The 27,169-nt window shown below is 43.4% G+C and overlaps 1 protein-coding gene across 1 annotated transcript; it reads left to right on the top strand.

Annotated features, from left to right (window-relative positions):
* Nucleotides 1-534: 534 nt before the first annotated feature.
* On the top strand, nt 535-14,357 carry LRRC38 (leucine rich repeat containing 38). Its single transcript, XM_042883247.1, has 2 exons — nt 535-1,316; nt 12,165-14,357. The coding sequence occupies exons 1-2, from the start codon at nt 689-691 to the stop codon at nt 12,416-12,418; spliced, it is 882 nt and encodes a 293-aa protein (XP_042739181.1). The 5' UTR covers nt 535-688; the 3' UTR covers nt 12,419-14,357.
* The last annotated feature ends 12,812 nt before the right edge of the window (nt 14,358-27,169 follow it).

The following is a 27,169-nucleotide window of genomic DNA, read 5'->3' as shown; positions in this document are numbered from 1 at the left end:
TGTCCCGAAGGACGTTCCTAATGCCATCGCAGAAAGTAGCTGCCCTGGTCATTGGAACAGGAAACAAATCATCCTCATTTCTGAGACCAGATTCCTTGCTGCCACAGATAGTGCTTGGTTAAAAGATAAATGAGTCATATTTAAGTAATGTTAGTGTCCTTGCTCTAAGGGCTGAGAAGGCATCCAGGTGCAGCTTCTGCTCCTTGCCTTTGGTTCCCCCTTGCTGTCCTTCTGCTGCCTCTTTAGGATCAAAGAGAAAAGAGTGCACAGCAGCCAGTTGGGTGCTTGCCACCCCTTACCTGCATTTCTGGGGGTATCACTGTGATGTGATTTCCCATCTGCCGGAATATGCAGCAAATATGCAAACAGGCTCTCAGCTTTTTTTAGCTCACAAAAGCAAGGGAGTCCTTTGAAAGGTCCTCGGTTTTACCCAATCATCGCTCCCTCCCTCGCGTTGTGCAGCATTATCATTCTCTGGCAGTGTAAATCCTCACATATGCCTGCCTCCCTCTTGCCTTCAGCCTCTCCCTCCCTCCCCCTCCCCACCGTGCTGCCATCGGATCTGTGATGATATGTGATCTCCTGGATACAATCACACACACACACAAGTACCAGGCACCGCTGCTCAGCTCAGCAAAATGTCTTTCTCGTAGAAGTGCTCATCATCACAGCTTCCGAATCCTTGACGATGTGGCCATGCTTTCCTTTCTGCCTTCTACCTTTTTCTGTCTTTGTCTGCCTGCTCTTCTTACCCACGGGTCATCTTTGCCCTGCTGTCTGTAGCTGTATGGACTACCACACCATAGACTGCCGGGATCAAGGACTCCCCAGTGTTCCCAATCCGTTTCCATTGGACGTACGGAAACTTCTTATAGCCGATAACAACATCCAGGCGATACCAGCTGATTTCTTCATATTTTATGGAGACCTGGTCTATTTGGACTTCAGGAATAACTCCCTCACCTCTTTAGAAGAGGGCACTTTTAGCAGTTCTACCAAACTGGTGTATTTAGATTTAAGCTACAATAATTTAACGCAGCTTGAAGCCGGGATATTCAAATCGGCAGAAAAACTGATAAAACTCAGCTTGGGAAACAATAACCTGGTGGATGTGGACGAGGCTGCTTTTGAGAACCTGGAACAGCTGCAAGTGTTAGAATTGAACGACAATAACTTGCAGAGCCTAAACGTGGCAGCCCTCGAAGCGCTTCCCTCCCTGCGGACGATACGCCTGGAGGGCAACCCGTGGGTCTGTGACTGTGACTTTGCCAATCTTTTCAGCTGGATCCAGGACAATGCCTCTAAGCTCCAGAAAGGTAAAGCTCTGTGTGTGTGTCTTGGAGGGCTGTCTGTGTGCCCTGCCTGCGAGTGACCCCAACTGCCTTTTGGTCAAACTGTAATTGCATGCTTCCAACAAATGAGTCCATTAAAATGGTGTTGGTTTCTTTTTAACGGCGCGTCCTCCTCCCAGCTAAGAAATAAATAGTTTTGATTTATAGGCTGAAGTTGCATAGGCAGTGAAGGAGCCTTTTCAAATCTGTTGTGCCCAGAGCTGATTCTCTTCCAGACACTGGTTTCTTCCCGGTAAATACATTCCACAATGAGCCCTTTGAACAGCTGAATGTCCTGTGCCAGCTCCTTAGGAAAACTGTGCTTTCTCTCATTTTCCTGATCAGCCATAAAGCTGCTACAGAAGAGTTAAATCCCCGTTTTATGCAACTGTAGCTGTCAGCCCTTTTCCAGAATTTTGTTGTGATGCTCTGAAACCCCGCTCAGTATTTCAATTATGGTGCTTTTATTAAAATAGCACCACTTCCAATATTAGGAACAAATGAAAACACTCTGGAACATCCTCAACGTAGGATATACAATTCTGGAATTTGAGCTAGTAATTTTCAGAAAAGCATTGGGGAAAAAATAAAGAAGTATTAAGGCTGCCACGTGTAGAGCTTTTGCTCCACGTTTCCCATCCGACCCCAAAGCCACGACTGATCCAGCTTTAGCAGATCGCCTCACAGTTCTCTCCTCCCAACAAACACCAGGGCACCCAGTGCTGCTATGGAGCTGCCCTGCTGCTCATAGAAGGGAAAACGTAAGGGCTGCCATGGGGATACGGGGTGCAGGAAAGCCATGGTGCATGGGCTCTGCCTGAGGGCTGTCTGTGCAGGAGGTGGTGAGAGGTAAAAGGACGTGGGAGAAGAGCTGGGGAGATTGGGCTGAGGTCAGGGAACTGTTCTGGCAGCTCCAGATGCACACGGAAGAGGTCTTCCCTCTCTCAATCATCCATTTGCAGTCACTTATTCAAGCTCCTTCTGCGCTCGTGACCTTCAGTGGCAACTTTTATTATACTCAGCTGGATTGCCCTAAATATTCTTAGCTGTTTAAAAATATATAGGTGTCTATTTTAAGGAAGAAGTAGTTTGAAGAAAAAGTTTCTTCTGCCTGTCTAAGTGAAGCTTTCCCGTTTCCCCTCTTTCATATCCCCTTTCCCTTTTCCCTTTTCCTCTTTTCCCCTTTTTCCCCTCTTTCCCCATTTTCCCCTTTCCCAACCAAACTCAGTGTTGCTCTCCCACATTCCCCAGTGCCTCAGCTGAAGTTCTTTCTGACCAAAGCATTTGCCTTTCTCACACTGGCCCTCAGCCACTCCTGCCTTCCTCGTGCTTTCCTTCTTTTTATGAACCTGTAGCTCCTTCCCCTTCACCTGTGCTGAGTCTGTTCAGTTTGAAAGAGTCTGTCCCAGCCCATCTCTTTCTCTCCTGTCAGTGCTCATCTAAATTTCTTATGTCTGGAAATCTCAGATGATCAGGCTTTACAGTAGTATTCTCATTGTTCCCCATCTGTTTCAGTATTTCATCTCATCCAAAGTAATGGAAGCTGCTTTTCAGCCATACAGCCAAACAATTACCAGCCCTCCCAGATCTTTCAAAGCAAGAGAAGGGAAGGAGCAACCATTCAAATGGTCGTTTCTTAGGTCAGTTCCCCCTTTCCCATCCTGGCCTCAGCAATGCTTTGCTTTGCACTTCCTGTGGGCACGGGACTGCTGAGCTCTTGGCAGCCCACGTGTATTCAATTCCTGCACACACAGAAGTAAACCCAGCACTCTGTTGTTTGTAGGTCATGCTTGTCTAAACCCCTTCACATGGCATTTCTGGGGATGTCACACCTTCCCCAGCAGGATTTGGGGAGAGCAGCTCCCAGACTCACCCTCCTGCTCTCTGCTTGCTCCCATTGCTGCTGGATGGCTGGAGATACTCATCCATGCTGCAAATGCAGAAAAGTAGGGCAGCATCGTTGTCTGGAAACCCTGCCAAAGAAAAAGACTGGAATACATTTCCAGGGCCCAAGGAAAGAACTTACTTACCTTGGCTGTATACTTTTATAATGCTGCAAAAAGCATTTTCATTGCATGGCCTATATGAATGGAAAAGGGAAGGGCGAAAAAAGAGGTTGGGTGGTGCTTTTCTTTCAGTGATTTTCTTTAAGAATATGCTGTGATTAACACCGTAGAACAGGTTTGTGACAGACTGACACTGCCAGACGTTAAATGACAAACACTGTGACCTGGTTTTACTGAGAAGGGAAAGAATGGAGAAGGGTGAATGACAGTAACTTACATCGGGGATCCCCAGCCCTTCAGGAAAAGCACAAAGAGCTGCAAAGGAGCCAAAGGCTCTATGAACCATCATGTGTGTTTTCTGTTTGGGATGATTCAGAATTAGAAAAGGATGTGCCAAAGTGAGGTATTGGCACAGCTGCCCAGGGGGTGGTGGGGTCACCATCCATGGAGGTGTGCAGTGTGGAGATGTGGCACTGAGGGCAGTGGGCACAGTGGGGGTGGATTGGGGTTGGACTGGATGATCTTAGTGATGTTTTCCAACCTGAATGGTTCTATGGTTGTATGGAAGTGGAAGAGAAACGTGCTCCAACCACGCAGTGGATGAAGTGAGAATTCAGGCCTGCAGTTTGCAAGTGTTGCTGTGGCACAGCGGTCCCTGCAGGCTCAACAAGCAGAGGTAGAATGGCTGGGAGAAAAGCACTGCCAGGTTTGTGCTTTGGGAGCTCATCTTGGTTCTTCACTTTGAATGACACTTGGAATAGTTTAATCTGCTCTGTCTGCATGTCTAAGAGAAATCACTCAAGCTGTAACCAGTCACACAGCCCGGCTGCTGTTCCACCTTTGAATTTCAGCACTGCAGTAAAATATCATGCTGGTCAAACCTGCCTTTGTTTTTCGCAGAAGAAATACCAAGTTGCTTTAAAAATCAGAGTTTTGTCAATGGGAACTGAAATCTCACTAACTGATCCTGAAACTCTCTACCTCTGCAATTAAGGCCTCTGGAGAACTGGGCGATGTGAACAAAAGCCATACTTCAGCTCATTAGTCTCACAAAAGCCAGGTCCATTTTCTTTCTGGCACACTCCCAGAAAAAGCATGCAAAGCTCTAACTTTGCTGACCTGTCTGACCAGCTGCCTGGAAAGCCTCATCTCACTCTGCTGCCTTTGCAAATCTGCCTTGTTGTGCACACAGACAGCTGGGATCTGCATCGTTGGAAGGCATTTATTCATCCAACCTGAATTTCTAACTAAAGCAGTAACTGGCGATGAAAAAAACAGATCTTACTTTTATATTTGTGAGGCAGATATTAATAATGGAACTTTCAGCATACTTGAAAACTGAACCGCATTTTGGATGCGGTTGACAACTGGTGAAATAACTGAACTGCAGAGGAAGGAGCTGTGAACAGAATGATGTTGAGTGGAGAAGATGTAACCACTGCTGTTCTCTTCCTGAGGAGACCCATGGAGATAAGAATAATGCATAACTTCTTTTGGAGGTGGAAGAGCTTTTGGAAGGTCTCTCTCTCTCGTGCTCTATAGAGATCTGTTGCTGGTTTTTGCTTTCCATGAACATGCTTTGGACAGCTGTGCCCATCACCTTGTTCGCTAATGACTGATGTATTTTTAACATGACTTTTAATTAGCACTTAGATATTCTTTAGCATGTGACTGTAGTGTCTCCTTTCCTTCATCTTGCTCTCATTTCTTTCTTTTTATTCCTTTCTTCCCAGTATCTTTGAAAGACCTCAAGAAGTTGTATAGCATTTCTGGGACTACAGATCTAGATGCAATAGTGCTTTCTCAACCTTTCGTGTCTATTTAAGTTTTATTTACATTCCTCCCTATGCAATACATGAATGAAAGGTTTTGCTGCCCTCATCATTAAAATAGCATTAGAAAGACCTCAAATGATGTAATGAGATGGTTCAGACTGAGACTTATGATGTGTACACTGATATTTCCAGAGTGACTTAAGGAATTCGCTCAGCGTTGGCCAGAGACAGCACAGGTGGTGATGGGACTGGTAACAACGGGATTGTGGCAATGAGATGGTGGTAATGGTACTGGTGGTAATGGGATGGTGGTAATGGTACTGGTGGTAATGGGATGGTGGCAATGGTACTGGTGGTAATGGGATGGTGGTAATAGGACTGGTAGCAATGGGATTGTGGCAATGAGATGGTGGCAGTGGGATAGTGGCAATGGGATGGTGGTGATGGGATGGTGGCAATGGGATGGTGGTAATAGGACTGGTGGCAATGGGATGGTGGTAATGGGATGGTGGTGATGGGATGGTGGTAATAGGACTGGTAACAATGGGATGGTGGCAATGGGATGGTGGTGATGGGATGGTGGTAATAGGACTGGTGGCAATGGGATGGTGGCAATGAGATGGTGGTAATGGGATGGTGGTGATGGGATGGTGGTAATGGGACTGGTGGTAATGAGATGGTGGTGATGGGATGGTGGCAGTGGGATGGTGGCAATGAAACTGACAGTGGCCTCTGGAACTGCAAACTCCAACTGAATTCAGCAATACCTGGGAGGTTCAGAAGTGAATCAGTGCAGTGAGCATGGAATGGTGTTTGTAAGCCATTTTACAAAGGCTGGGCCATAAGGTGATCATCTCTTGGCTCTCAGCATCCTTCTCTAATTCCATTCCAATCTAAGGTATGCTATTAAATAAATGTATTCTGTGAATTAAAGACAATAACATGGCGTTTCACTAATCTAGGCCTTATCAAAGCGCAGCATCCCAATTACAGGTGGGTGCAGTCTGCATGTGACCTTCTCACCTAACCAAAGGTGATGAAACCACAGAGCGTTGGGAAGCTGTCTCAATCTCCCATTCTTTATCACACCCCATATTTGCTCTGTGGAGAAAGCTGCCTTAATTTCATATACTGATAGAGAACCAGGGAAAGCTTCCGCTGAGGACAGGCTGTTCTGCTCTTCTGACCATTGCAGCCAGTCAGTTCTTCCCAGGAGTCATGCACATGTCGGCACATGGCTGGGGCAGAACATAATATCCAGTTTTTGGAAATGAACTGAAAGCCTTCAGACTGCCCATTCAGCAGCTTTTCTTCTGTTCAAGCAGAAACTCCTAAGAGCAATAAGATTCCGTAACAAGCGCAACAAATCTGTTTCTATATATATCCATATATAAATACATAATGTGATATCCTAGTCATTTTCAGTAAAATGATCTGACTGCCACTGGCTTTTCACTCTATTTCTTCCATCATAAGGATTTTTGGAGTACATCCATCTTTCACAGATTTCAGGACACGAGGGCAACATTTGCAGCGTGGCACCTGATGTTAAACTTGATATTTAGACATTGAAGCAAACTGTTGAGCACCTTCTAAAGTCGATGTAGGAAACTCTGGAGCATTTGACCATTAAAAAAATTATTTAGAGCTCTAAATACAGGCCTCAGATTTCTTTAAGCCTTACTTTTCTGGTAGCTCGAGGCTGACTTTAATGAAATTCCATCTCTCTTCAGAGGCTGTGCCTCTCTCACCATTTAGTAATACATCTATTACATCAGTGACAGTGCTTGAATAGACTAAAGAGAACTATAGCTGGGGGCAAAATACCATACAAGAAATTAAACGCCACATTTAAACATCTCAAATGTGTGTAAACTGCATTTGGTGATAGGAGAGAACAGCTGAACTCCACCCAAAGGGGCAAATCATAGAATCACAGAATGGCCTGGGTTGAAAAGGAGCACAATGTTCATCCAGTTCCAACCCCCTGCTGTGTGCAGGTCACCAACCAGCAGCCCAGGCTGCCCAGAGCCACATCCAGCCTGGCCTTGAATGCCTGCAGGGATGGGGCATCCACAGCCTCCTTGGGCAGCCTGTTCCAGTGCCTCACCACCCAAACACCAGTTCTGCTTCTCCCAGGTATTTCAATAGCACAACAGTGCTCTTTTATAGTGCTGTTATGAGCACTATGATGCATGAAGCACATTTACATTTACTGCTTCTTTCATGTATGTATTCCTTACATCTATCAGTGTATGTATGAATGGGCGTTTTCATTTTCTCCTACTATTGCATATTGCCAACTGCTAGGAAACCATCTTAATATTTGTTCTAAGTGAAATCCACAAAACCCAATAGAATTGAGGCCTCCTTCTCCCATTCTTGCTCCCCAGAGCAAGATTTCTCAGTTACGAGAGCTAACAGACCATAATATTGAAGTAATGATGACTTTCAGAAGCTATCCCATGAAACATTCAGCTTGCACAGGTATGAAGAAGTCATAAGTGTTGTAAGGAAGCAGATGCATACAGGGTGCTTGAAATGTCATGCTGATCTGGATAAGTGTGTTGCTGTTGTCTCTAAGCGAAGGAATATGAAACAAAGGCACCACTCAGAATACATCAGCAGTCAAAATATGTAGGAAAACCTCCTGTTAGATGCAAGGGCAGCTTTGGAATGCAATCAGTGCTTGAGCCAGTGCACCATTGGAAGCTTACAGGTCCAGCAGTTCCTATGATGAAGGCGGTTGAACCACAGCTACAAATGCCAGTGTTATGGAGATTGGTACCCGGTTTTTGTTTCTGTTTTTTTCATGAAAAGTTTAAACTTGGAGCACTGCAGAGCTATTATAGGTCTGTTTTCATTGATTTACAGAGGAATTAATTATTAATCATTTGCATGTGGTTTTGTACAGACTGCTTTCAAACTGCATTCATTTTCTAAGAGTTTCATCTTTCCAGGGGAAGTATTTCAGCCTTGACTGCAGGACAAACCGAGCTGTGCATAGTCCTGCACCAGTGCAGTTAGGCCCTAGCTGAAGTAACTGCTAGAACTGATTGCCAAGGATGAAGCCTGGGGTTTCAACAGTTACAAGCCTCCAATGGCCAGGCACTCACAGTCACATTCTTTGAAAACCTATGAGGGAATTTCACTGAAATGAACTTCATCTGGAACCCCCCTGCATCACTGCAGTCTATAAAGAACTGTACATGTTTTCTTGTTCTGGAGTTCCAGCAATTTCACACTTCCCCTGTTAGTCAGGTGATCTGTTCCCATGTTTTTATCTCATTTCTGCAGCTTTCAGTGCCTGTATAAAATCTAACACCTGTCCCTTGAGTGGGACTTCAAAGCATTCCCATGCTAAGTGCATTACATCTGCGTCACAACTCCATTGCCACTGTAGCACATGGGCTTCTTCAGATGGCATAGCAGAAAGACAGAGCGTGTGACATTGTCCTTGAGACAGCTGGAGTTGCTGCAGATAATGCAGTGACCCTGACCAAAATAACGTCAGCTATGTATTTATAACATGCTCACACTTGTTATTTCATTTACAGATTTGTTTGGAGACTCCTTGAACATGTTGTGGGAGCAGGGAGATATTTATAACTGTCATCAAGGGGTTTCTTGCTGCAGCCAAGCACTGAATGGCAGACTTCTTGGTGATGCCCTTTGCAAGAAGCCTAGCTGAATTCTAAAGAATAAGCTGAATCAGCTCTAGAGAATTCAATGAGTTTATATATATTTTATGAAAAATAATGTAATTAAAAGGTCAAAATGAGTGACAGCAGATGACTGAGGTCAAATGGCACTAGAAGTGGTGTGGGGTGTTTAGAGGCTGTGAGATGATGTGGGATTACTTTCTGCCTAAGCAAGGAACAAAGTGGGATCTGTTGGTGGTCACGGGTGTAGTGGGACAGGTGGAGCATAGGGCATCAGTTCACTCAGTCTGGATTCTCATTTGTTACAGACAACCTGATATTGTATGATGTAAAGAAAGTTCTGTGTTGCTATGGAAGAAAGCAGATGAAGGGGTTTTGATTACGTGTTGTCCTGCATGGTCTTCGTGCTGAGATGTGTTCAGGTGTGCAGAGGGAAGCCAGGTCTAATGCTGACTGCATCTGCTTTGGAAGGAGACACTCCTTGGGTCAGTAGAATACAGCTGCTTGGTGCAGGCTTCTGATTTCTGATGCTGGGTTTTGCTTATTGATGTCGATTATTTTCAAAGACAAAGAATTCTGCAAAAAGGTGAGGCTCAGGCAGCACTTCAGGGCTGTGGAGAATGAAGGGAATACAAAACTCCTTATCTCATTGTTTGGGAACATGACCTAGATTTCAGTACCCACAGCTACATGGAGAGAGCAGAGCCTTTTTATCCTTTTATTGTCCAATCTGACTCAAAACTCTTACAATACACTGATTCTCATAGCAAGAAATACCCTCTAAGCATCTTGGTATGTTGCAGGTACTTTTCTACTGCATTCTATCTACTGTGATGTTAGATGAAAGCATCCAGGAGCAGGAACAGTCCAGGATAGGTAAAGTAATTGTAAACAACCCACCTGTGCAGTCTGTCTTTGGGCGTGCTGAGAGCAGGGCTCAGCTGCTTTGCAGACAGCAGTTCTGCTCAGATCATACCACTCATTAATGCTTTGTTCTACAGCTGCTGTAGAAAATTGTTTTTTCCTGTACTTCCTGTAAGGAAATGGAGTTTGAGGTGGCATATTCACTTGGACCTGGCTTTTCTGTCCAAACATGTAATGATCTTTTCTTATTACTCAGGAACTTCCTCTTCAGACAAATTTTCAGTAGCTTATATTCATTTTCTTGCTGTTTCTATGCAATAGCAGTAACTGCTTTTATTACTCTGATTTAAAGAGAACTTTTTTGCTTTTCTAAAATCTGCCAAAAAAACACACAGGCCTTGTTGTCCAAGCCTAGTGCTTTTCACTTCTCCTGTATTTCTCATGGATTGAAACACAGCAAGGTAACCATCCCCATCCTCTTTGGCTTGTCTCTCCTATTTCCCCCTTGAGTTTCTATTTGAGGACAATAAGGACGAGGTGCTGCCAACCCCAACTTCTCACAGAAGAAAGCTTTGTACAGGGAGCTTTATCATGAGCTGTGCAATGCAGAAATTCTTCTTCTTCCATCTGTGCAGGCACGCTCTGGGGCTCCGGTATGTCAGTCTGTCTACAAGACATGAGATAAATACAAATACTGCAGGTTCCCCATTTCCAAAAGTCTCAGAGGATGTCTGAAAGCAGGAGGATCCTCCACCTTCCAGGCCAGGGGGGTTCAGGGGCTGCAGAGCACATTGCTGCACCATCTGCTGTGCTTTGGGCTCAGAGGAAGAACGTCGCTTGTGTTCAGGTGGCAGCCTGCCTAGAGGAAGCCATTCAGCCTTGGGCAGACTGACTGCAGTCCTGTTCTGCTGGCAGCTTTTGTTACGTTGTGGGGGAGAGGAGAATGGAAAAGGAGGCTAGCAGCAGAACTGCAGGAAGACAGACAGATAAGGCAGATAGAGGATGGCTTTTAAGACTCAAAATTTAGTAAGCTCATCATCATTACAGGCCCACGTAAGTCAGGGTGATGCATGAATCCCTCGCTGACTTGGCTAAAGCTCCCTGTCACATCAGCATAACAGCTGGGCTGCATCCAGGTAAGCAGTCAGGTTTGCACCACTAGGGCTAGAAGCCTGGGGTTTGTAATAAAACCTAATGCACTGTAGCAATTCAACCACAAGGAAAATGAAAATCATAAAGCAGAGGCACACATCCCTTCTGCAGAGCAGCACAGTGTTGGTGCTTTGCTGGAGCTGTGCAATAGAAGCCCGTGCACTGCACACACAGCAGTGCAGTCAAAAGCTGGGTCCTGTTTTGTGATCATTAGCAAAGAACAATGCGAGTCCAGCAAAGCAGCAGCACTTCTCACATCAGTAATGCACATTTCTCATATTTCCTCTTTACATTCATATCCTCAGCAGCAGATCAAAGCTGTCTTGCTAACAGTGATACAGACTTCATTCCTTCAGTGTTTGTTCCATTCTACCCCTGTTTATATACTCTCCCCATTCTCCCTCTTGTAAATGAGCTAACTGGGGATATGCAATGAGCTATGCTTTTACTCCCTACTACCACATTATATTCCTCACCATTTTTAAAATGTGGACATTTTTGCTTTCCCTGTGAAGAACATGGCTCTAGGCATCCTTCAGTAGTGCAGCGAGGCATAATAGCTGTTAGTTGGCATATCTGCTGAAGAGTTGGAGAGGAAAGGCTGAAAGAGGTAAGAATCAAACCTAAGGAGGAGCATTTGTTAAACCTAAGTTGTCATTTTGACCAGAAGAAAAAGGCAGCTGTAGTTGTGTACACGGGGAAAAAAAATAAGGTGTAGAAAGCACCGAAGTGCAGAAGAAAATTCAGTATCCCTGTTGTCCCTTTTTGGAGTGAGGATGTGTGTTCAGAAGCATTAGTAGGGAAATGTTCCTGGGCCTCCAGCTGTAGCTGCATCCTGAGTTCAGCAGTCATGCTTTGAATTCTCAGAATCACAGCCATCAGGTCGCACCACAGAATCATAGAAAAGCCTGGCTTAAAAAGGAGCACAGTGATCATCTGGTTTCAACCCCCTGCTGTGTGCAGGTCACCAACCAGCAGCCCAGGCTGCCCAGAGCCACATCCAGCCTGGCCTCGAATGCCTGCAGGGATGGGGCATCCACAGCCTCATTGGGCAACCTGTTCCAGTGCCTCACCACCCTCTGGGGGAAAAACTTCCTCCTAACATCCAACCTAAAGCTCCCCTGTCTCAGTTTAAAACCATCACCTGGAAGAGTAAAAATGGAACAGCATAATGTGGGGGTGCTCCAGAGGGCTGTGGAATGGCTTTTGGAGAGTGTCAAACTTTGTTCTTTTGTTTTTCCTGAATTTCATACAAATTCCTAAGCCTAGAAATAACCCTTAAAACATTTTCCTCAGGCATTCGGTCTCTGTCCAGAGCAACAGAAGTTTTCATCAATATTCCTCTGATTTGTTTCCCTCTCCTCTTCTTTGCAGGTCTCCATGAAATCCAGTGTTCCCTGCCTGTAGAAAATAGAAGAATCTTTCTGAATGAATTATCTGAGGTCAGCTTTAGTGAATGCAAATTTAGTTTGTCATTGACGGACCTTTTTATCATCATCTTCTCTGGAGTCGCAGTCTCCATTGCTGCAATTCTGTCAAGCTTCTTCCTAGCAACTCTAGTGCACTGCTTCCAAAGATGTGCTCCCAGTAAAGATGACGATGATGATGAAGACGACAGTGAGGACTGAACTTAGTCTATATGCTTAAATTTCCTTGGTTTATAAATTAATGATAGATCAGCAGCCAAAGTCTAGGAAGAAAACCAGACTACAAGTTTTAGACATGGTTAGATTAAATCGGTGTATAAGGTTCCATACTAATTCCATGAAGGTCACGGGAAGGAATCACAGTTTGCAGCAGAGACTGTTACTTGCATATATAACCTGATGCAATGAGAGCAGATTAATTTCTGTCATCATTAGTCAAACGTTGCATTTAAATTTGAAGGCCAGAAGGAAAAGGGAGAAAGGAGAAAAACATAAAAATGTTCCAGTGTTTTAAAAGACTGTCAGCTTCCACGCTGTCCTTCTGATCAGATGCAGATCCTGTAAGCACTTTGTAGCTTGTTTTAAATGTGCACTTGGAAAAGGGCAGCTCAGATGGAAATCTGGGTGCAATTTAAGAGTGTCTTTCCTACAGTGAATTAATGGGAGATTCTAACAAGCTCACACAACTTCCTGAGTAACAAAACACAGTTGAAAGGATTCCTAGAACGGTGGAAAGCATAGGAAGGTTGGTGGCTTCTCTCCACGAGTCTTCTCTCTGAATATGCATCCTTCTTTCAATGACTGACAGCAGCTGCAGACATTCAGCCAAAATTTCCTTTTCTAGAGGCAAAATGTGGTTGTGGATCTGAGTCATCCACTTGCAGCTGCCTGACACCTCCTTGGCTATGGCAAAAATACGAACCATAACGTTCTTTGGCATTTTCAGTTGCAATGAAATAAAGGAATTCCCTTCTGTGTAACGCTAGGCACAAGTAATTGTTGCAGTGTTCAGCCTGTTCAGTTATTTTAAAACACTAAGGGCTACATTCTGCTTCTGGTTATGCCAGAGTAAACCAGAGGAAGTGAACACCGTGATCCTAACTGCATAAACAAGAGTGGAATCTGGCCCAAGATATTTCTGACTGTATTATAGATTTGTCAAAACTTGAGCTCTACTATATAGCATTAGTTATTTTTGTTAAAATGAGAAAAAAAAAAGACATTTATTACAAGAGATTTTTGGAATAGTGCCGGACAGCTTTTTAGGATAAGTCTATTTTTAAAATATTTGTAATGGAAATATTTTTTTAAAGCTCTGTGTATTTCCAGTATTATCTAGAGTAGCTGGGAGGGCTTAAGGTAAGAAATAACATAATAATAAGCAATCTAAGGACTGTATGCTAGCATAAAAGAGCTGATTAACATAGCATCTATTTAACTACTGCAAATGCTATAGTATTTCTTAAAAGAAAAACACTCTGGTTATGGCATTGCCTTGCTCAGTTAATATGAGTGGTCCTTTATGGACACTTGGTCCCAAATGTCTTGTATCAGTTGTGCTAATTGCTCAGGCAGACAGGAGCACATCGCTGTGCAAGATCAGGGCTCAGGGCACCTGGCTGTTGTTCCTGAGCCCAGAAGACTTTCAGCAATTCACTCTTTCTATCTGTGCCTCCGTTTTCCCACCTATAAAATGAAGGTCACAGTAACTATTTATCATTTTAAAGAGCTTTGAGATATGCAAGGAGGGGGCACTCTGTTGGGGCTGTATGCATCAGGCTCAAGCAGAAGCTATGGAATAGATCTGATGTGATCCTGTATCAGTGTGGCTTTGCTGGCATCAGTGGAGTTACTCCATTGGCTCACAGTGTTTGCAGTGGGGTTTGCATCACACTGAGGTTAAAACCAGGGTGAGAGTGTTTACTTCTGTTAGCTCTGCAGCTCATTCAATGTGACTTAATGCTGCCATCGTTAACATTATTACTTCTAAAAACACACTGAGACAGAATGAAGTGGGACAGCGAGAGGATGTTCTGTATCAATACTGTCTTCTGTTACTCTTTCAAGACAAATGCAATGACATGATTTTCACTGTGTAGTGCCATGTTTCAAAATAACACAAATATATTTCTAATTTCAACATGGGCTTTCATGTTTATTTCTATGTGGCTGTGATAAAGTGAGAAACAGCGTCTGATTCTCTTATTAAAAGGAGAGATTGTGCAGGATGGTTGGAAATACCAACTTGTTGCCTGGTACAGTTCATGCAGCAGGCTCCCTGTGCAACAAATATGGATATGTTATCAACAGTTTTATATTTAGAGCTGTGCAAATTGTTCAGTGGTGGAACAAGAAACTGGGTCACACCTTTTTGGCTGCAGGTTTTATTATGGACTCAAGGCTTGCACCCACTTAACACAGTGATCTGTCCTACCGAGCTTTCCAGTGAGACACCAGTGAAGGTTTCAGCACATTTGTACTTTTCCTGTGGTCACAAATACAGGGTTTTGCTTCATTATCCTGTAAGGCTGACTAATTTTGCAGAGGTCGCATCTCAGACTCAACTATTTTGACTGGCTTCTGCTCTTACTTGCGGGTTCATCCCACTGCGATGCCTCAGAATGAAGATCTAGATTTGTTCTTAGTTTGTAGCATTTTGTTCAACCCAACATAGAGCTCTGAAAGCCCTGATTTTATTTGGAGCTTAGCACCCCTCAGAACAGCAAGGAACAGACCAAGCTGACACCCACATAACCCAGTGCAAGCAGAGGAGCAAGGCTTAGTAAAGCTTTATTTATGAAGCTGCCATTCGGGACATTCCATCACATCAAAGAGATTTTACAAAGTATGTTTGTTTGTTTCTTCCAGATAAGAAACTTTAATAATATTTTATGCTACCGATTAATGTCTAATTCATTAGTATTGAATTCATCCAGTCAGAAATATTTATCCATTGTTGGCATCAACAGTTACATAGTATTTATATTGATTTTCCATATTTCTAATTGCTGGTAAATGGGGCAGAAATTAAATTTCATTCTTACTGGGATCCTTGTTGCTGTACGTAACCTTCAGCACAAAACATCCTCTGTTGGTTGGTTGCCAGAACTGGTCATCACCATAATGATTCCCTGCAAACAGAACTGATGAGAAAGTGTCCCCAGGTTTGCATTATTACTGCAGATTCTCCTCCACAAAGGCAGTGCACGGAGGTTGCCCCATCTCCAGCTCTGTGGATGTGGGAAGCCTCCCTGTGAAGGGATCCTTCTGTGGATGGGATGCAGTGAGCTTGCACTCACACTGCACTGACTCCCATTGCTAAAGCTGCCAAGTGGAAGAGCTGAATTTAGCTCCCTGTGCAGTGCATTGCTAGCTCAAGAAACAGTGCCCATGCATTGTTGTAAACATGCAGTGGCAACTTTGTCCTCCTTGACAGTTTTCTTCTGCAATGGCTTAATTTTGGTGGTGGTATCACCTACTGTCACAAACGAGCAGACATTTTACCTGCTTCAAAGGGGAGGAAAGATACTATGCATGACCCAAATAAAATGTTGCAGGCTCAGGGAGCCAGGAAGCAGCTGTCACATTGCCTGCAGATATGTCTCCTTGATGAAATGCTGGAGTTTGGTATGCGTGAGAATCCCAAAATGTGCAAGAAAGCAAATCTGCATAATGTAATTGAGATACAGGCTGACTTTTTAGAAGTGTGCACGTTGAGTTAAGAAAATGTCTGATCCCCAGAACGTTAGAATTAAGATCACCTGAAGCGACTGTCCAAACCCAGCATTTCATCCTCAGTCAGCCTGTATCTTTTTGAGGCAGCTTCATTCCTGCTGTGTTCATTCCTCTTTCTCAGATGTGAGCATTAATGGGTCAGCTTTTGGAGCAGCATAAAAACGCATTGGGAAAGTACCTTGAAGGGATGGTTCTGGAAGCTCTTAAAGAGGAGCATGCTGCTTCTCTCCCTCAGATGCATAGTACAAGTGAGCCACTGTGCTCTGACAGCTACAATTTAGCCCAGCTTACTTAGGGACAATCTAAAATGGTCTTGTCTTCCTGCTGTGGGAATGACTGTGTGCAGTCACCTGTAAATATGGATAGGGTTGCACACACTTGTGCAGCAGGGAGAGAGTGTGTGTATAACAATACTAGAGCTTGCTGTAACTATCACCCCTGTAGACAGCCTCAGTGGAACAGCTGAAGCCTGATGGAGATGCTGAGCCTGAGACAGTGCTTCATCCCTAGTGGAGGTCCCTCTGTGCTGGCTTTCAAACCTATGGGAGCAACTCTGTGCAGGACTGTTTACTGATTCAGCATGTGCAGCCTACACACTGCGTGAGTAAATGAACTTAGTTTCCAAGTGGCCAGCTGGCACACTGCTAACTTAAGCCCAAAATAAAGGGCTTGGGAAAGTTTCTGAATACAATAATTCTTCTTGAAGGAACCATGGAGTAATGTTATTTGTGCTGTAACCTGTTTTTACTGACCTCTAGCTGCAAATGAATTGCTTTACTGTGGAGGTAAGTCGTGGTGATTCATTGTGGTGAATCTTCGTGTGTATCTTCACATCTTGTCTGCATCTTAAACAAGATATATCCAGCTTGGTACTATCTCTGCAGTGTGCAGCACTGCAAATCACCAACAGCCATCAGCAGCAGACTAGGAAAAACACTCTTTTGTTCACGCTGACCAATTATCCATCTACAACTGTAAATAATTAGCAGGAGAAACCTATTGGATCTTAAACTGACAGAGAGGGTGACAGGTGTTGTGTTGCAAAACAGAGTGCCTGAGTTATGAGGTGTCTCTCCAGTTCCCATCAGCTCTCACGGCTCACCAAGAGCTCCATGAAGACGTGTAACTTGAGGTTAGCAGGCATTATGTGCTTTTTGGGGGTCTGTCAAAAAAACATACGGGTAAACTCTTCAGAACAGGCTTTTACTGTTGGTTTTGTGGGAAGTGAAAAGTTTAGAGGGAGGTGAGCAGCAAATAAGGGGTGAAGATGACAGCTTGGGTTGGAATTGATCAGCAGAGCTAAGTTTGCTTCACAGCAGCATTGTTTTGATGCAGAGCTGCTTTTTCTCCAAGCAGTAAGTGGGTACTAAAGGTTAGCCCTTCACACCAGGTATGAAATGGCATAGCCTCTTAAAGAGTAACTCAAACTCAAAGAAATACTTGCTGGTAGAGTTTTTAAAGCTTGTTGCTCACAGCACCAGTTGCCTATTGGAAAGCTTTAGTTTCAATCTGAAATGCAATATGCCACTTAATAGGTTGCACAAAAGTCTGAAAGTCAGGAACACCCATACAGACAGTGGTGCTGGTGAGATGTGCTTCAGCAGTTTCACTGATCCGAGGTCATTCTTCCAGGCTGATGTCACTGGAATGTAAGCGGTTGGACTTCCACTCTCCCTTTCTTTTTCTTTCATCACCACCAGCTGAGGAAAGCACAGGATGGAGGCACTGTGCAGCACCTTGCAGCTCCCCTTAGCTACAGAGAGCAAAAATAGGATTGAGTTGAGCAGTAAAGCCAGCTTTGTGACCTTTGCTTAAAATCTGAATGTGATACAGTCTGGCTATCTGACATTCCAAGGCATAGCTTGTGTTGTTGTGTAGGGCTTCTGCTCTTTAATGAGGGCAGGTGTTGGAAGATTTTACAGTAGAAATAATATTTAGACTTCATGGTACATAACAGGGAATAAATAAAATGAACATATTTGACAAACAGTTCTGGTCTATTTTTGCTCACCAATTTTTCTCAAATGGAGTGACTGTCGCTCTCTTAAGAGTAGATTAGGTTTGCAATCTGCAGTGGGTTAAAGTATTACTCTTTATCCTTTCAAGATCAGTCTGCAAATGTGAATTTGGGTCACAGAAGGAAATGACCAGAATAAATCCCTTATGGTCATCTTAGTCAGCTGGGCAAATGCACAGAGATGCTGTTATTTACAATATTAACAAACTATTATTGAAGATGGAAAAATATTTCATAGACTCACGGAAAGCCCGAGGTTGAAAAGCATCACAACACTCATCCAGTTCCAACCCCTGCTGTGTGCAGGTCCCCAACCAGCAGCCCAGGCTGCCCAGAGCCACATCCAGCCTGGCCTTGAATGCCTGCAGGGATGGGGCATCCACAGCCTCCTTGGGCAACCTGTGCCAGTGCCTCACCACCCAAATTCCACTTCCCCAGACTCCAAATATAAACATGGCACCTACTGGTTTTATAAAAGGTTAACCAGAGAGATATCACTAAGGAGAATGAGAGATTATTAGATGATGGAGTAATATTTTTGGAGGTGACCATAAATTGAGCTATTTGTTGAGCATTTGCCTTAATTTCAATGCAGTGATGTGAAAGCCTATATGCTGGCAGAGGAGGTGTGGGACAGCAGCAAGAAATCAGAACTTCTGTATCTTCACGTGGCAGAACAGAAGTAGGATGTTGCTCTATGAATGGTTTCACTGCTTTCTTCCCATAGCAAGTTGTAAATGTCATTAACTAGCTGTGAATGTATTAACAAGCTTCAGATAAGGCTTTGTGTAGAAAGTGACAGAGGAGCAATATATACAAATATTCCATATTGCACTGAATAACTGAAGGTTGGAAATTCTCAAAGTCTAATTGTAAATTGTTTCCAGCAGTGCTGTAATTTTGAAGCAGGTCTGAAGTAAGGTGTATTGTCCACAGCTTCAAAAAAAAATCATTTTTAAAGCAAAAACTGGAGGGAAAAAAAAAAAAGCCTCTAGAGATTATTTAGTCTGGACTGGCTTTTTATAACAATCAATTTAAGAAGCCCTGCAGTACTGGATTTCAGATGTTCAAGCCATAACCTCATGATCATTATACCAAATGACAAGAAAATCACTACAAATTTAGCAGTCTAATTTATGTTATTCCCTGGGGGAACAAAAGCCATTAGGCTGAGAAATTTGCATTGTTTTCAAAAGAAAGTATTTCAGGCAGGCTGATTTCCTCACATCCATTCCATAGTGGCGTATGGGACACAGCTTATTCACCACTGAGCAACGTGTTGGTGAGCACAGCAAAGGAAATACTTGCTTTCTGCTTAACCTGAGCTGTGCTTTAACAGTAATACTTTTAGTTGGCCTCAATTCTCATTTCACTACTGCATTATTCAGGATCTGGTTCCTATCTGGTAAAGATTGTTAGGGCTCTGTTGGTAGGGCCTTGGGCAGTGATGCTCTGTATGTGCATTAGTGACTGGAGTTTGTGATTTCTGCAGCTGGCATTGTTTGGAGACTGCAGGCATTCTGTGCAGAACAGCTTTCCAGATTCCTTCTGGCTTTGGAGGTATTGCTCTCAGGTCTGTGAGAGGGGGATCTGACCCAACCTCCCACAACTTGGCTGCAGCCCTGTGTGACTGAAAGCAAGACAGAAGTTGCCATTCGAAGCACATTCTCTTGATCTGATAATCACTGTACGTCGATGTCCTAGTTTGATGATGGATTTATAATGAATGTCTTTAACCTCAGCCTAGCCCAGCCATCTGCTCTGTGGAGCAAGCTGGCTCTTCAAAGCCATTTTCTGCTTCGAGGTGTCTCCTTGTAGTCTACAGAACAGTGATTCAGCTCCTCCCACCAGAGCAAAGCATGATTGCAAGTGTACCTGGTGCAGTGCCCAGTGGGAAACACAGCTTGCACAGAGCACAGCAGCTGGATATGATGATAACCTTTGCACCGTGGTGAATAAAGGCTTGTCGGAGGTGGGAGTGTAGGCATCAAAAGGAAAGGGGGCTGGAGTGGTGCTTCCATCAGCCCAGCATGTGAGTGCTCACCTGTAGAACCTCCTACAGAACATTGCACCACAGCTTGGCAGTGTTGCTTCTCAGCTGAATCCCTGAGAGATGACATTAATCTCATGAGGGATGTGTTAGGTATGGGAATGTTTCATTTGTGGTGTACAAAGGGAGAGATTTTCTTGCTTGTAGGACGCATGATCTGATTAAAACAAAAATCAGTGATAATTACTTTGGACTAATCTGTTGGAGGAGTATCTTTGCCATGCTAGTTTAATTCATTACTTTTCTGAGTTTTAAAGCAAATGATAGGAATTTTAGACTGATTGCTTGGTCTGGTCTTGTTTTTAGATGATCTTTTATTGAACAGAGATATTTGGAAAAGCATTTAAGATATGGGGTTATTACTTTCATGTATGCACCCTCGTTTTCATCCCTGCAGCATCACTGAGCTCACACAGTCCCCAGGGCAGTATGTGTGTAAGGCTGCTTGCTCTGACAGCATCACCTGTCATTTGCACAGTGTCACCCACAATCTGACCACTTTCAGTCTTTGAATTTGATTAAATCACACCTCTGCTAAAGAGAAGACTCTCCCCAACAAGTTCAGTGGTTATTGGATAGGTTTTTATAGAGCAAAATGCCTTTAGATTCTCCTAAGCTCTCATGGTCTATGTATTCACGTGGGGAGCTTCCTATTCAGTTAGTTGTCCATTTCCCAACCTGAAGTTCATCTTTTCTTTTCTTAGATGCAGGAATTGAGACCTCCCTGTTAGCAAGCCATGCTGTACCTGCAAGCCTACAGGCAGCCCCTGATCAATTTCTGTCCTCCCATTTCTCAGATATCACCACACATCCTGAGACTTTATTCTTAAACTTGTATGGTGACTGTCCATAGTGCCATGAGTACAGGATGGCTCAGAAAGGGAAAGTGTTGGTGAGGGCTCTTCATTAATGGAAATAATGTTGAGGTTGTATAACTGCTCTCCACCTACTTACTGTTGTCACTACTGAACCTTTCTCAACCCTCCTGGATTTTACTCTGTGTTCTGTTCCACTGCTGCAGAGTTAAGGATGTCCAATCTTAAAAGTGTAAGAAGCTTTGTCTCAGAAAGTGACATGGGAGACTGGTCTTTTTTTCCCATGTTCATTACAAGTTGATCCCCCCCGCTGGCACCTTCAAATGAAGTGATTTCAAATGGATGTGATATTAAAGCTTTAAGAAAGGGTTTTAAAATAAATGAAATGCTATCAGGACTGTAATAGTAACAGCTGCTGTGTCTACCAGCTGGATGGTGGAATTAATCACTCCGTCAAATCCCACTTTCACAGGACTTTGCTTGTTCTCTGTCCCTTCACTAAAAGCACAGGATAAACTCAGCAGAGGTGGCCCTCAGCTGGCTTATCAGGGAGCAAGGAGGTGGAAAACTTCCCCTGTACTGTCAGCACAGCATGCACTGTGCAGCCGAGTTTGCTTAATCTGCAGCATGCAGGTTAAAATCCCAAGTCTGGAAGGAGTGGGAGCTCAGGCCCAAACCTCCGTGCATGGTTGTGTGGTTCCTTACATGTAATATCGAGGTGACAAAGTGCTGTGCAGTGCAAGGCTGTGTTCATCACAGGGGCAAAGCAGGGCATTTTGTGACCTGTTTTTGGAGGAGTTGGAGAAGTAGCTCTGCATGCAGAAGTCCTGCCATCTGAGGCTGCTGGTTGTGGTGCTTTGCTTCACAAAGAAGGAACTTTTTTCACTATGGGATTGAACATTGACCTTGTCGAATATATTTCATCAATACTAAAGCTTTGGGAAAAAAAGGACTTGTCCCTGCTGACATGTAGGCTCACGCTTTTACTCAAACCAGTTCCAAACACCAATCAGTTTCCCTGTCAGAACTCACCAGCAAAACAATTTATTTCCAACTCTCTGACTCATCTCAGAAAACAACTTGAGTTTTCAAAATGTCCGTTTGCCTTTTGACTTTCACCCAAATTTTTATATAAAGTTTAGCAAGAGACTGCGGTGGGATTTCTTTTGGGATTAAATTGCTTTTTTATTGGTTGGCAGGAGCTAAATTTTTAGTTGTATTTTGCTTGGTCGAAGGAACCATTAAAAGAAAATTATTTTTAGTGGAACTGAAAACACCACTTCTCATTTGTACATCAGCTAGCAAATCAGGAAATCCAATACTTATTCAGGTCTGGGTTCTCACTCCCAACAGTGCAGCTTGCTTAGTGAGCAGCCTTGGACAAGGCAGTTAACCTTTCTATTCTGTGTTTAACCATCTGTAAAATGGCTGCGATACCACTTACCTGCCTGGTGCAGCTGTTCTGAGGCTTAATTTTTAATCAAGCTCTGTTAAAAGACTTTGTGCTCACTGTGTTAATGCTGCACCGAGAGGCAAGATGGTTTTATTTCTGTATTATTGCTTTTAGAAGATCAGTCTTTCTGAGAATAACGTATGGTGAATGATATCGTTCTAGAAATGACATCAAAGAGGAAAGGAAGTATTGGGAAGCATGAGGAGAGATGTGCTGGGCTGGAGTGCCAACTTTCTGACACCTTAGAGCTCCTACATCTCTATTAATTATACATGTGGAGCAACTTGTTAATGCATTTCTAACGCCGTGTTGACTCAACCTCAGACCTCTGTCCTGGCAGGCGGTCTTTTGGGTTAATTTAACCCCAGGATCAGAAGGAAATGGACAACCTAGCTGAAGGCATTTCTGTAAGAGCACAGTAGGCTGCTATGAACAGAACAGCCCTCCTGGGGGAGAGGTGGGAGGTAATGGGACACCTTTGTGGGGAGCTCGTTCTGAATAATTTCTCTTGAAGGACCTGGCATTACATTTCAGGCTGATTGTTCATGGAATATGACCAGGTTATCATCCTGGATGTTCTTCTTCTACTTCTTTGCCCTCTAAAAGTTTCAAAAACAATTATAAAAACACTTAATTTTACTAATTATGTCACTGAGTCATTCAGGAGTTTATTTATGGTAAAATATAATTGCTTACATCTAAAAGCAAGCAGGAATAGAAACCAACAAAGTACTATATTTGACCAAATTGCCCATTACGTGCTGCAGTGCTCTGATCTTACCTAATATTTTAAAGCAAATTTGATGCTGTGTGCTTTGCAGGCACAACACCCACACCAAATTACTGTAATTGCTGCTCTTTTCCCCATCAGTGGAGGTGCAGTGCCTGAAGTACAGCTCCACGGTAAGAAATGACTGCGTATATAATTTTGTGAGAACCTCAAACAACACGAGCATTCTTTGCAAGAGAATGGACAACAGCACGGCCTGAAGCTTCCATGGATGACTCTGTGGCAATTTCTTGAATGTGTAGATAAATACCAAGGTCATAAGGAACACTTGCCCTAATGTCCTTACAGCCACTGCAGTCGATGCAATCGTTAGCTCACAGAACCTCTATTATTATTATTTCTTTTAAGAGTCGCTTAGAAAATGAGACTTTCCAGATGCAGGACAACCAGCTAGCTGGCATGGTCTAAATTGAATAAGAAGTGTTACTGGAAAAGACATCCAGACTGAGTGGCCACGCTGTGACATTAGAAATACATTACTTTGATTATGTTACATTGCTGATTCATTCACAGGAAAGTCCCTCCCAGAACTTATAGCTGTGTCTCAGACAATTTCTGAAATGAGTTCTTAAGCAAAGAAACTCCTTTAGCAAACAACTTATAAAGTAGCTGATGATTCTGAGTGTGCAGGTTGAGATACCTTGAGAAGCCTGGGGATAAGAAAGTGCTGAGCACCTGCAGTTTGGAAAACATTGAAGTCTGGAAGGTTCAGAAGGTTTGAAAATGCTAAATCTTACATTTAGCTTTAGCTCTTTACCTGGAGATCAGATCTTTAGTGTAATTTAAGTTCTTCTGGAAAAAAAAAAGGGTAAAAATAAAATGTAACCTGACACATTATGACCATTCCCTATGTTGTCTTTGGGGATTTCTCTCTTCTTTCTTTTCCCTCCCGTGCTCTTCAGAAATAGCATAACAGATATGAAGATTAAAGCTTTATCCACCAAGACATATCCATTTCAGGCACATGCATTAATCCATGGCACAAGCAATCCTGCAGTATCAAGCCTGTAGGTTGTGCTGTTATGCTTGTTGATAGAATCTACAGAACTGACCAAGCTAATACTTTGTGAGTCACTGAACAGGTTGCTCAGAGAGCTGTGGGTGCTCCATCCCTGGAGGCATTCAAGGCCACAAATGGGCCCTGGGCAGCCTCAGCTGGTGGGGGCACCCAGCCCACAGCAGGGGTTGGAACTGAGTGGGCTTTAAGATCCCCTCCAAGCCAACCATTCTGTGATTCCGTGATTTTTCTCAGTATATATATAATGTTTTGGCTGAACAGCTGGTCAGTGTCAGCTAACAGCAGTGAGCTTTGGGAGTGATGTCTTTCAGGTGATGCTGGAAATTAGCAGGTGTCCCACTCTACAGAATGAGAGACAACAGGAACAGATTTTGGAGGGATTTCAGGTGGGCTGGAGAGAAACACAACCTTCTTACCAGTAAATATTAACTGCCATGTAAACAGGTGCATCTGTACCATATACAGTGGTTTCCTTGGCATGGGGCTGTCCCTGATTTCTAAGGGTTAATGCTCTCTTACTTACCCCCCCCCTTCCTCTCTCTCTGACTGGCTCAGAGCACTGGCTTTCGTTTGAAGGGCACAGCACACTGAGTGATGTTCACATGATACCAATGACAGCAGCACGATAAGCCTATTTCTGACAGTGTGGCAAATTACTATTATGAAATCCCAGTACATTTGATTGCAGAGTGACTTTCAGAAGGGATCACAGGCAGCAAGGTTATGAACAGCTCTGTGTTTACTGCAGTAATGCTGACTTACTGGAAAATAATACCAAGAGCTCTTTAAATAAAAAAAGCTTGGGAGATTCCCAATTCATAGGACGTTTAGCTGAGTATATCCAGCCCAGCATTACGCTTCTCTAAAATGAAAGGGGAAAATATCAGCAAAAATTCTTAGGCTGCTTTAATAGGACTCATCAGCCTCCAGCTGTCCTTCCCATCTGACATTGCTTGCTTCAGGAGATCGTTGTTCTGTATCCTCAGGACTGCCTCCCTGTTTCAATCAAAGATCGTAGGATGTCTTGGGTTGGAAAGGGCCTCATAGATCATCCACTTCCAACCCATCTAGTTCAGGGTGTCCTGCATCCATAGAGTGCCCAGGTGAAAAGGAGAACAAGATTCAGATGAAGAAATAGGGCAAAAGCTTAAGTGGGAGGAGAAATAGGCAAGGTGTGGGTTGACACAGCACATTACTGATCAGTAAAAGAAATATGTTTTCCAACTAAAAGGTCATCAAACAAACACACCTGCTGACTTATTGCAGCATCCAGGGCTGTGTTACAACAGGGAATGTGTTACAATTCTCACTGCCCCAAGCACCTTTCATTTAAAATTAGGTGTGGAATAATGCAGTCAGATGGATGAAAAAGAGCAAGCATTAATGGCTCATCTTTAGAGCAGGGTTTTATCACACCCGTGACCATCACTGGTGATGACCACATCAGTGGTCATCTCATGATGACACAGGTCTTCATTCCATTACCTAATAAATAAACACAACTATTATTTTTTTCTAGACTTTGCTTTTAATGTTTTTCAGTTATGACAGCCCAAATAAATCCAATTGGGTTTCTTGCTTTTACCAGTTGCAACACCACCAAGTTGTGATCACTGTATTCATAAGCAGTTCTCTGATCACTATCTGACCACAATTAGAGTTTGTGTATCGTCTGTTTCACAGCAGCACAAGTACTGGGAAGCCTTAGCATTCTTGTTAAATTTCACTTCAAGCACATCTGCCCCCTAAATAGTGAAATGTTGGTCTCTGCTACACCATAGCAGTGCTCCAGAGCATTTTTGATGCTATATTCCAGCCAGTGATGCAGCAAAGAGCTCAGCATGCATATGAATCTGATTAGGATGCCAAATAAATCCTGTCCCTGATTTGAACCTCTTATATGTCTGTGATATTGAGGGAAAGTTTTGTTTTAAGCAACCTTGTAATAAACTTGTGCTCTAGAGTTAGGAGTTTTAACAGCTTCTCTGCATTTCATTCAGTGGAGCAGTGATTGCATTGGCTGTGTCTGCCTTTGCTGAGGGGAATATTGGTCCTGGGAGGTAGAATTGGATGTGGCAAATCCAAGTCTGTCTCTCCGTTATCCTGCACTGCCTCTAATTGAGGAACTCTTAAATGATGACTGAAATACACCTCATCTCTGTAAGTATGGCTACAAAATAGAAGAGTTCCTAAAGTTTGGGTAGAAATCTCTGGAGTTCATGGAATCATCATGGAATCATCAAGGTAGGAAAAGACCTCGAAGACCATCCAGTCCAACCATCCACCTACCACCAATAGTTTCAAGGTTCAGTGCCCACTGAACCACGTCCCTCACTACTACATCTGCCCTTTCCTTAATCACCTCCAGGAATGGCGACTCCACCACCTCCCTGGGCAGCCATTGCCAATACCTTACCACGCTTTTGAGAACAAATTCTTTCTGATATCCAACCTGAATGTCCCCTGGAGGTTCATATGATTTTTAGAGCAGCTTTCCCCTCCAGAAGCCCCAAAATATTGATTATTTCTACTTCTTAATGCATGCAAAAGCTAAAACAAAACATGTCAATATATCAGATATATCAGTATATATCAGAGAATGATTCTCTTTCCTACTTATCTCTGTTATCTTGGTTGAGAAGAGCATTCACATGATGTTTGTTAGGGGATACGTTGCCAGTATAATCTTGTTTGTCTGCGAGGTGGAATGTGACTATTCCAGTCTCCTTTGATTACTTTTCCTGGCCTAATTAGGGAATTGATCCCTTAGTTTATCCAGCAGAGACTTGCAGGGTTGTTTTTGTATTCTGCCCCTTTGCAATACGAGTATATTTAGCTGATGATGGAATATGGCTTCCAAACGTAGGTGGCCACAGCCTGTCACAGGTTCAGGCTGAGAGACCAAATGTCTGAGGTTGGATGTGCAGCATCAACAGCTGTCTCTTTGTAGAGGTTATTTTATCAAAGCACGTGTTCTTGGAATTTGTTTCCTGGGTGGCATGCTGTGCCATGGAGAGGCCAAGTGTTTAAATAACCTCTTCAAACATAGCTTGCACTTTGCTGTAAGGCCTGAA

Source organism: Lagopus leucura, unplaced genomic scaffold (assembly GCF_019238085.1).
Source record: "Lagopus leucura isolate 7727_CA_CO unplaced genomic scaffold, USGS_WTPT01 Super-Scaffold_100037, whole genome shotgun sequence".
Taxonomy (NCBI): Eukaryota; Metazoa; Chordata; class Aves; order Galliformes; family Phasianidae; genus Lagopus; species Lagopus leucura.
This window is presented reverse-complemented; position numbering and strand designations above follow the sequence as displayed.

Coding starts and splice junctions, on each gene's coding strand:
- LRRC38 (XM_042883247.1), top strand. CDS start 689: ATGTGGCCATGCTTTCCTTTCTGCCTTCTACCTTTTTCTGTCTTTGTC. Junction 1,317..12,164: donor TGCCTCTAAGCTCCAGAAAG/GTAAAGCTCTGT, acceptor TCTTCTTTGCAG/GTCTCCATGAAATCCAGTGT.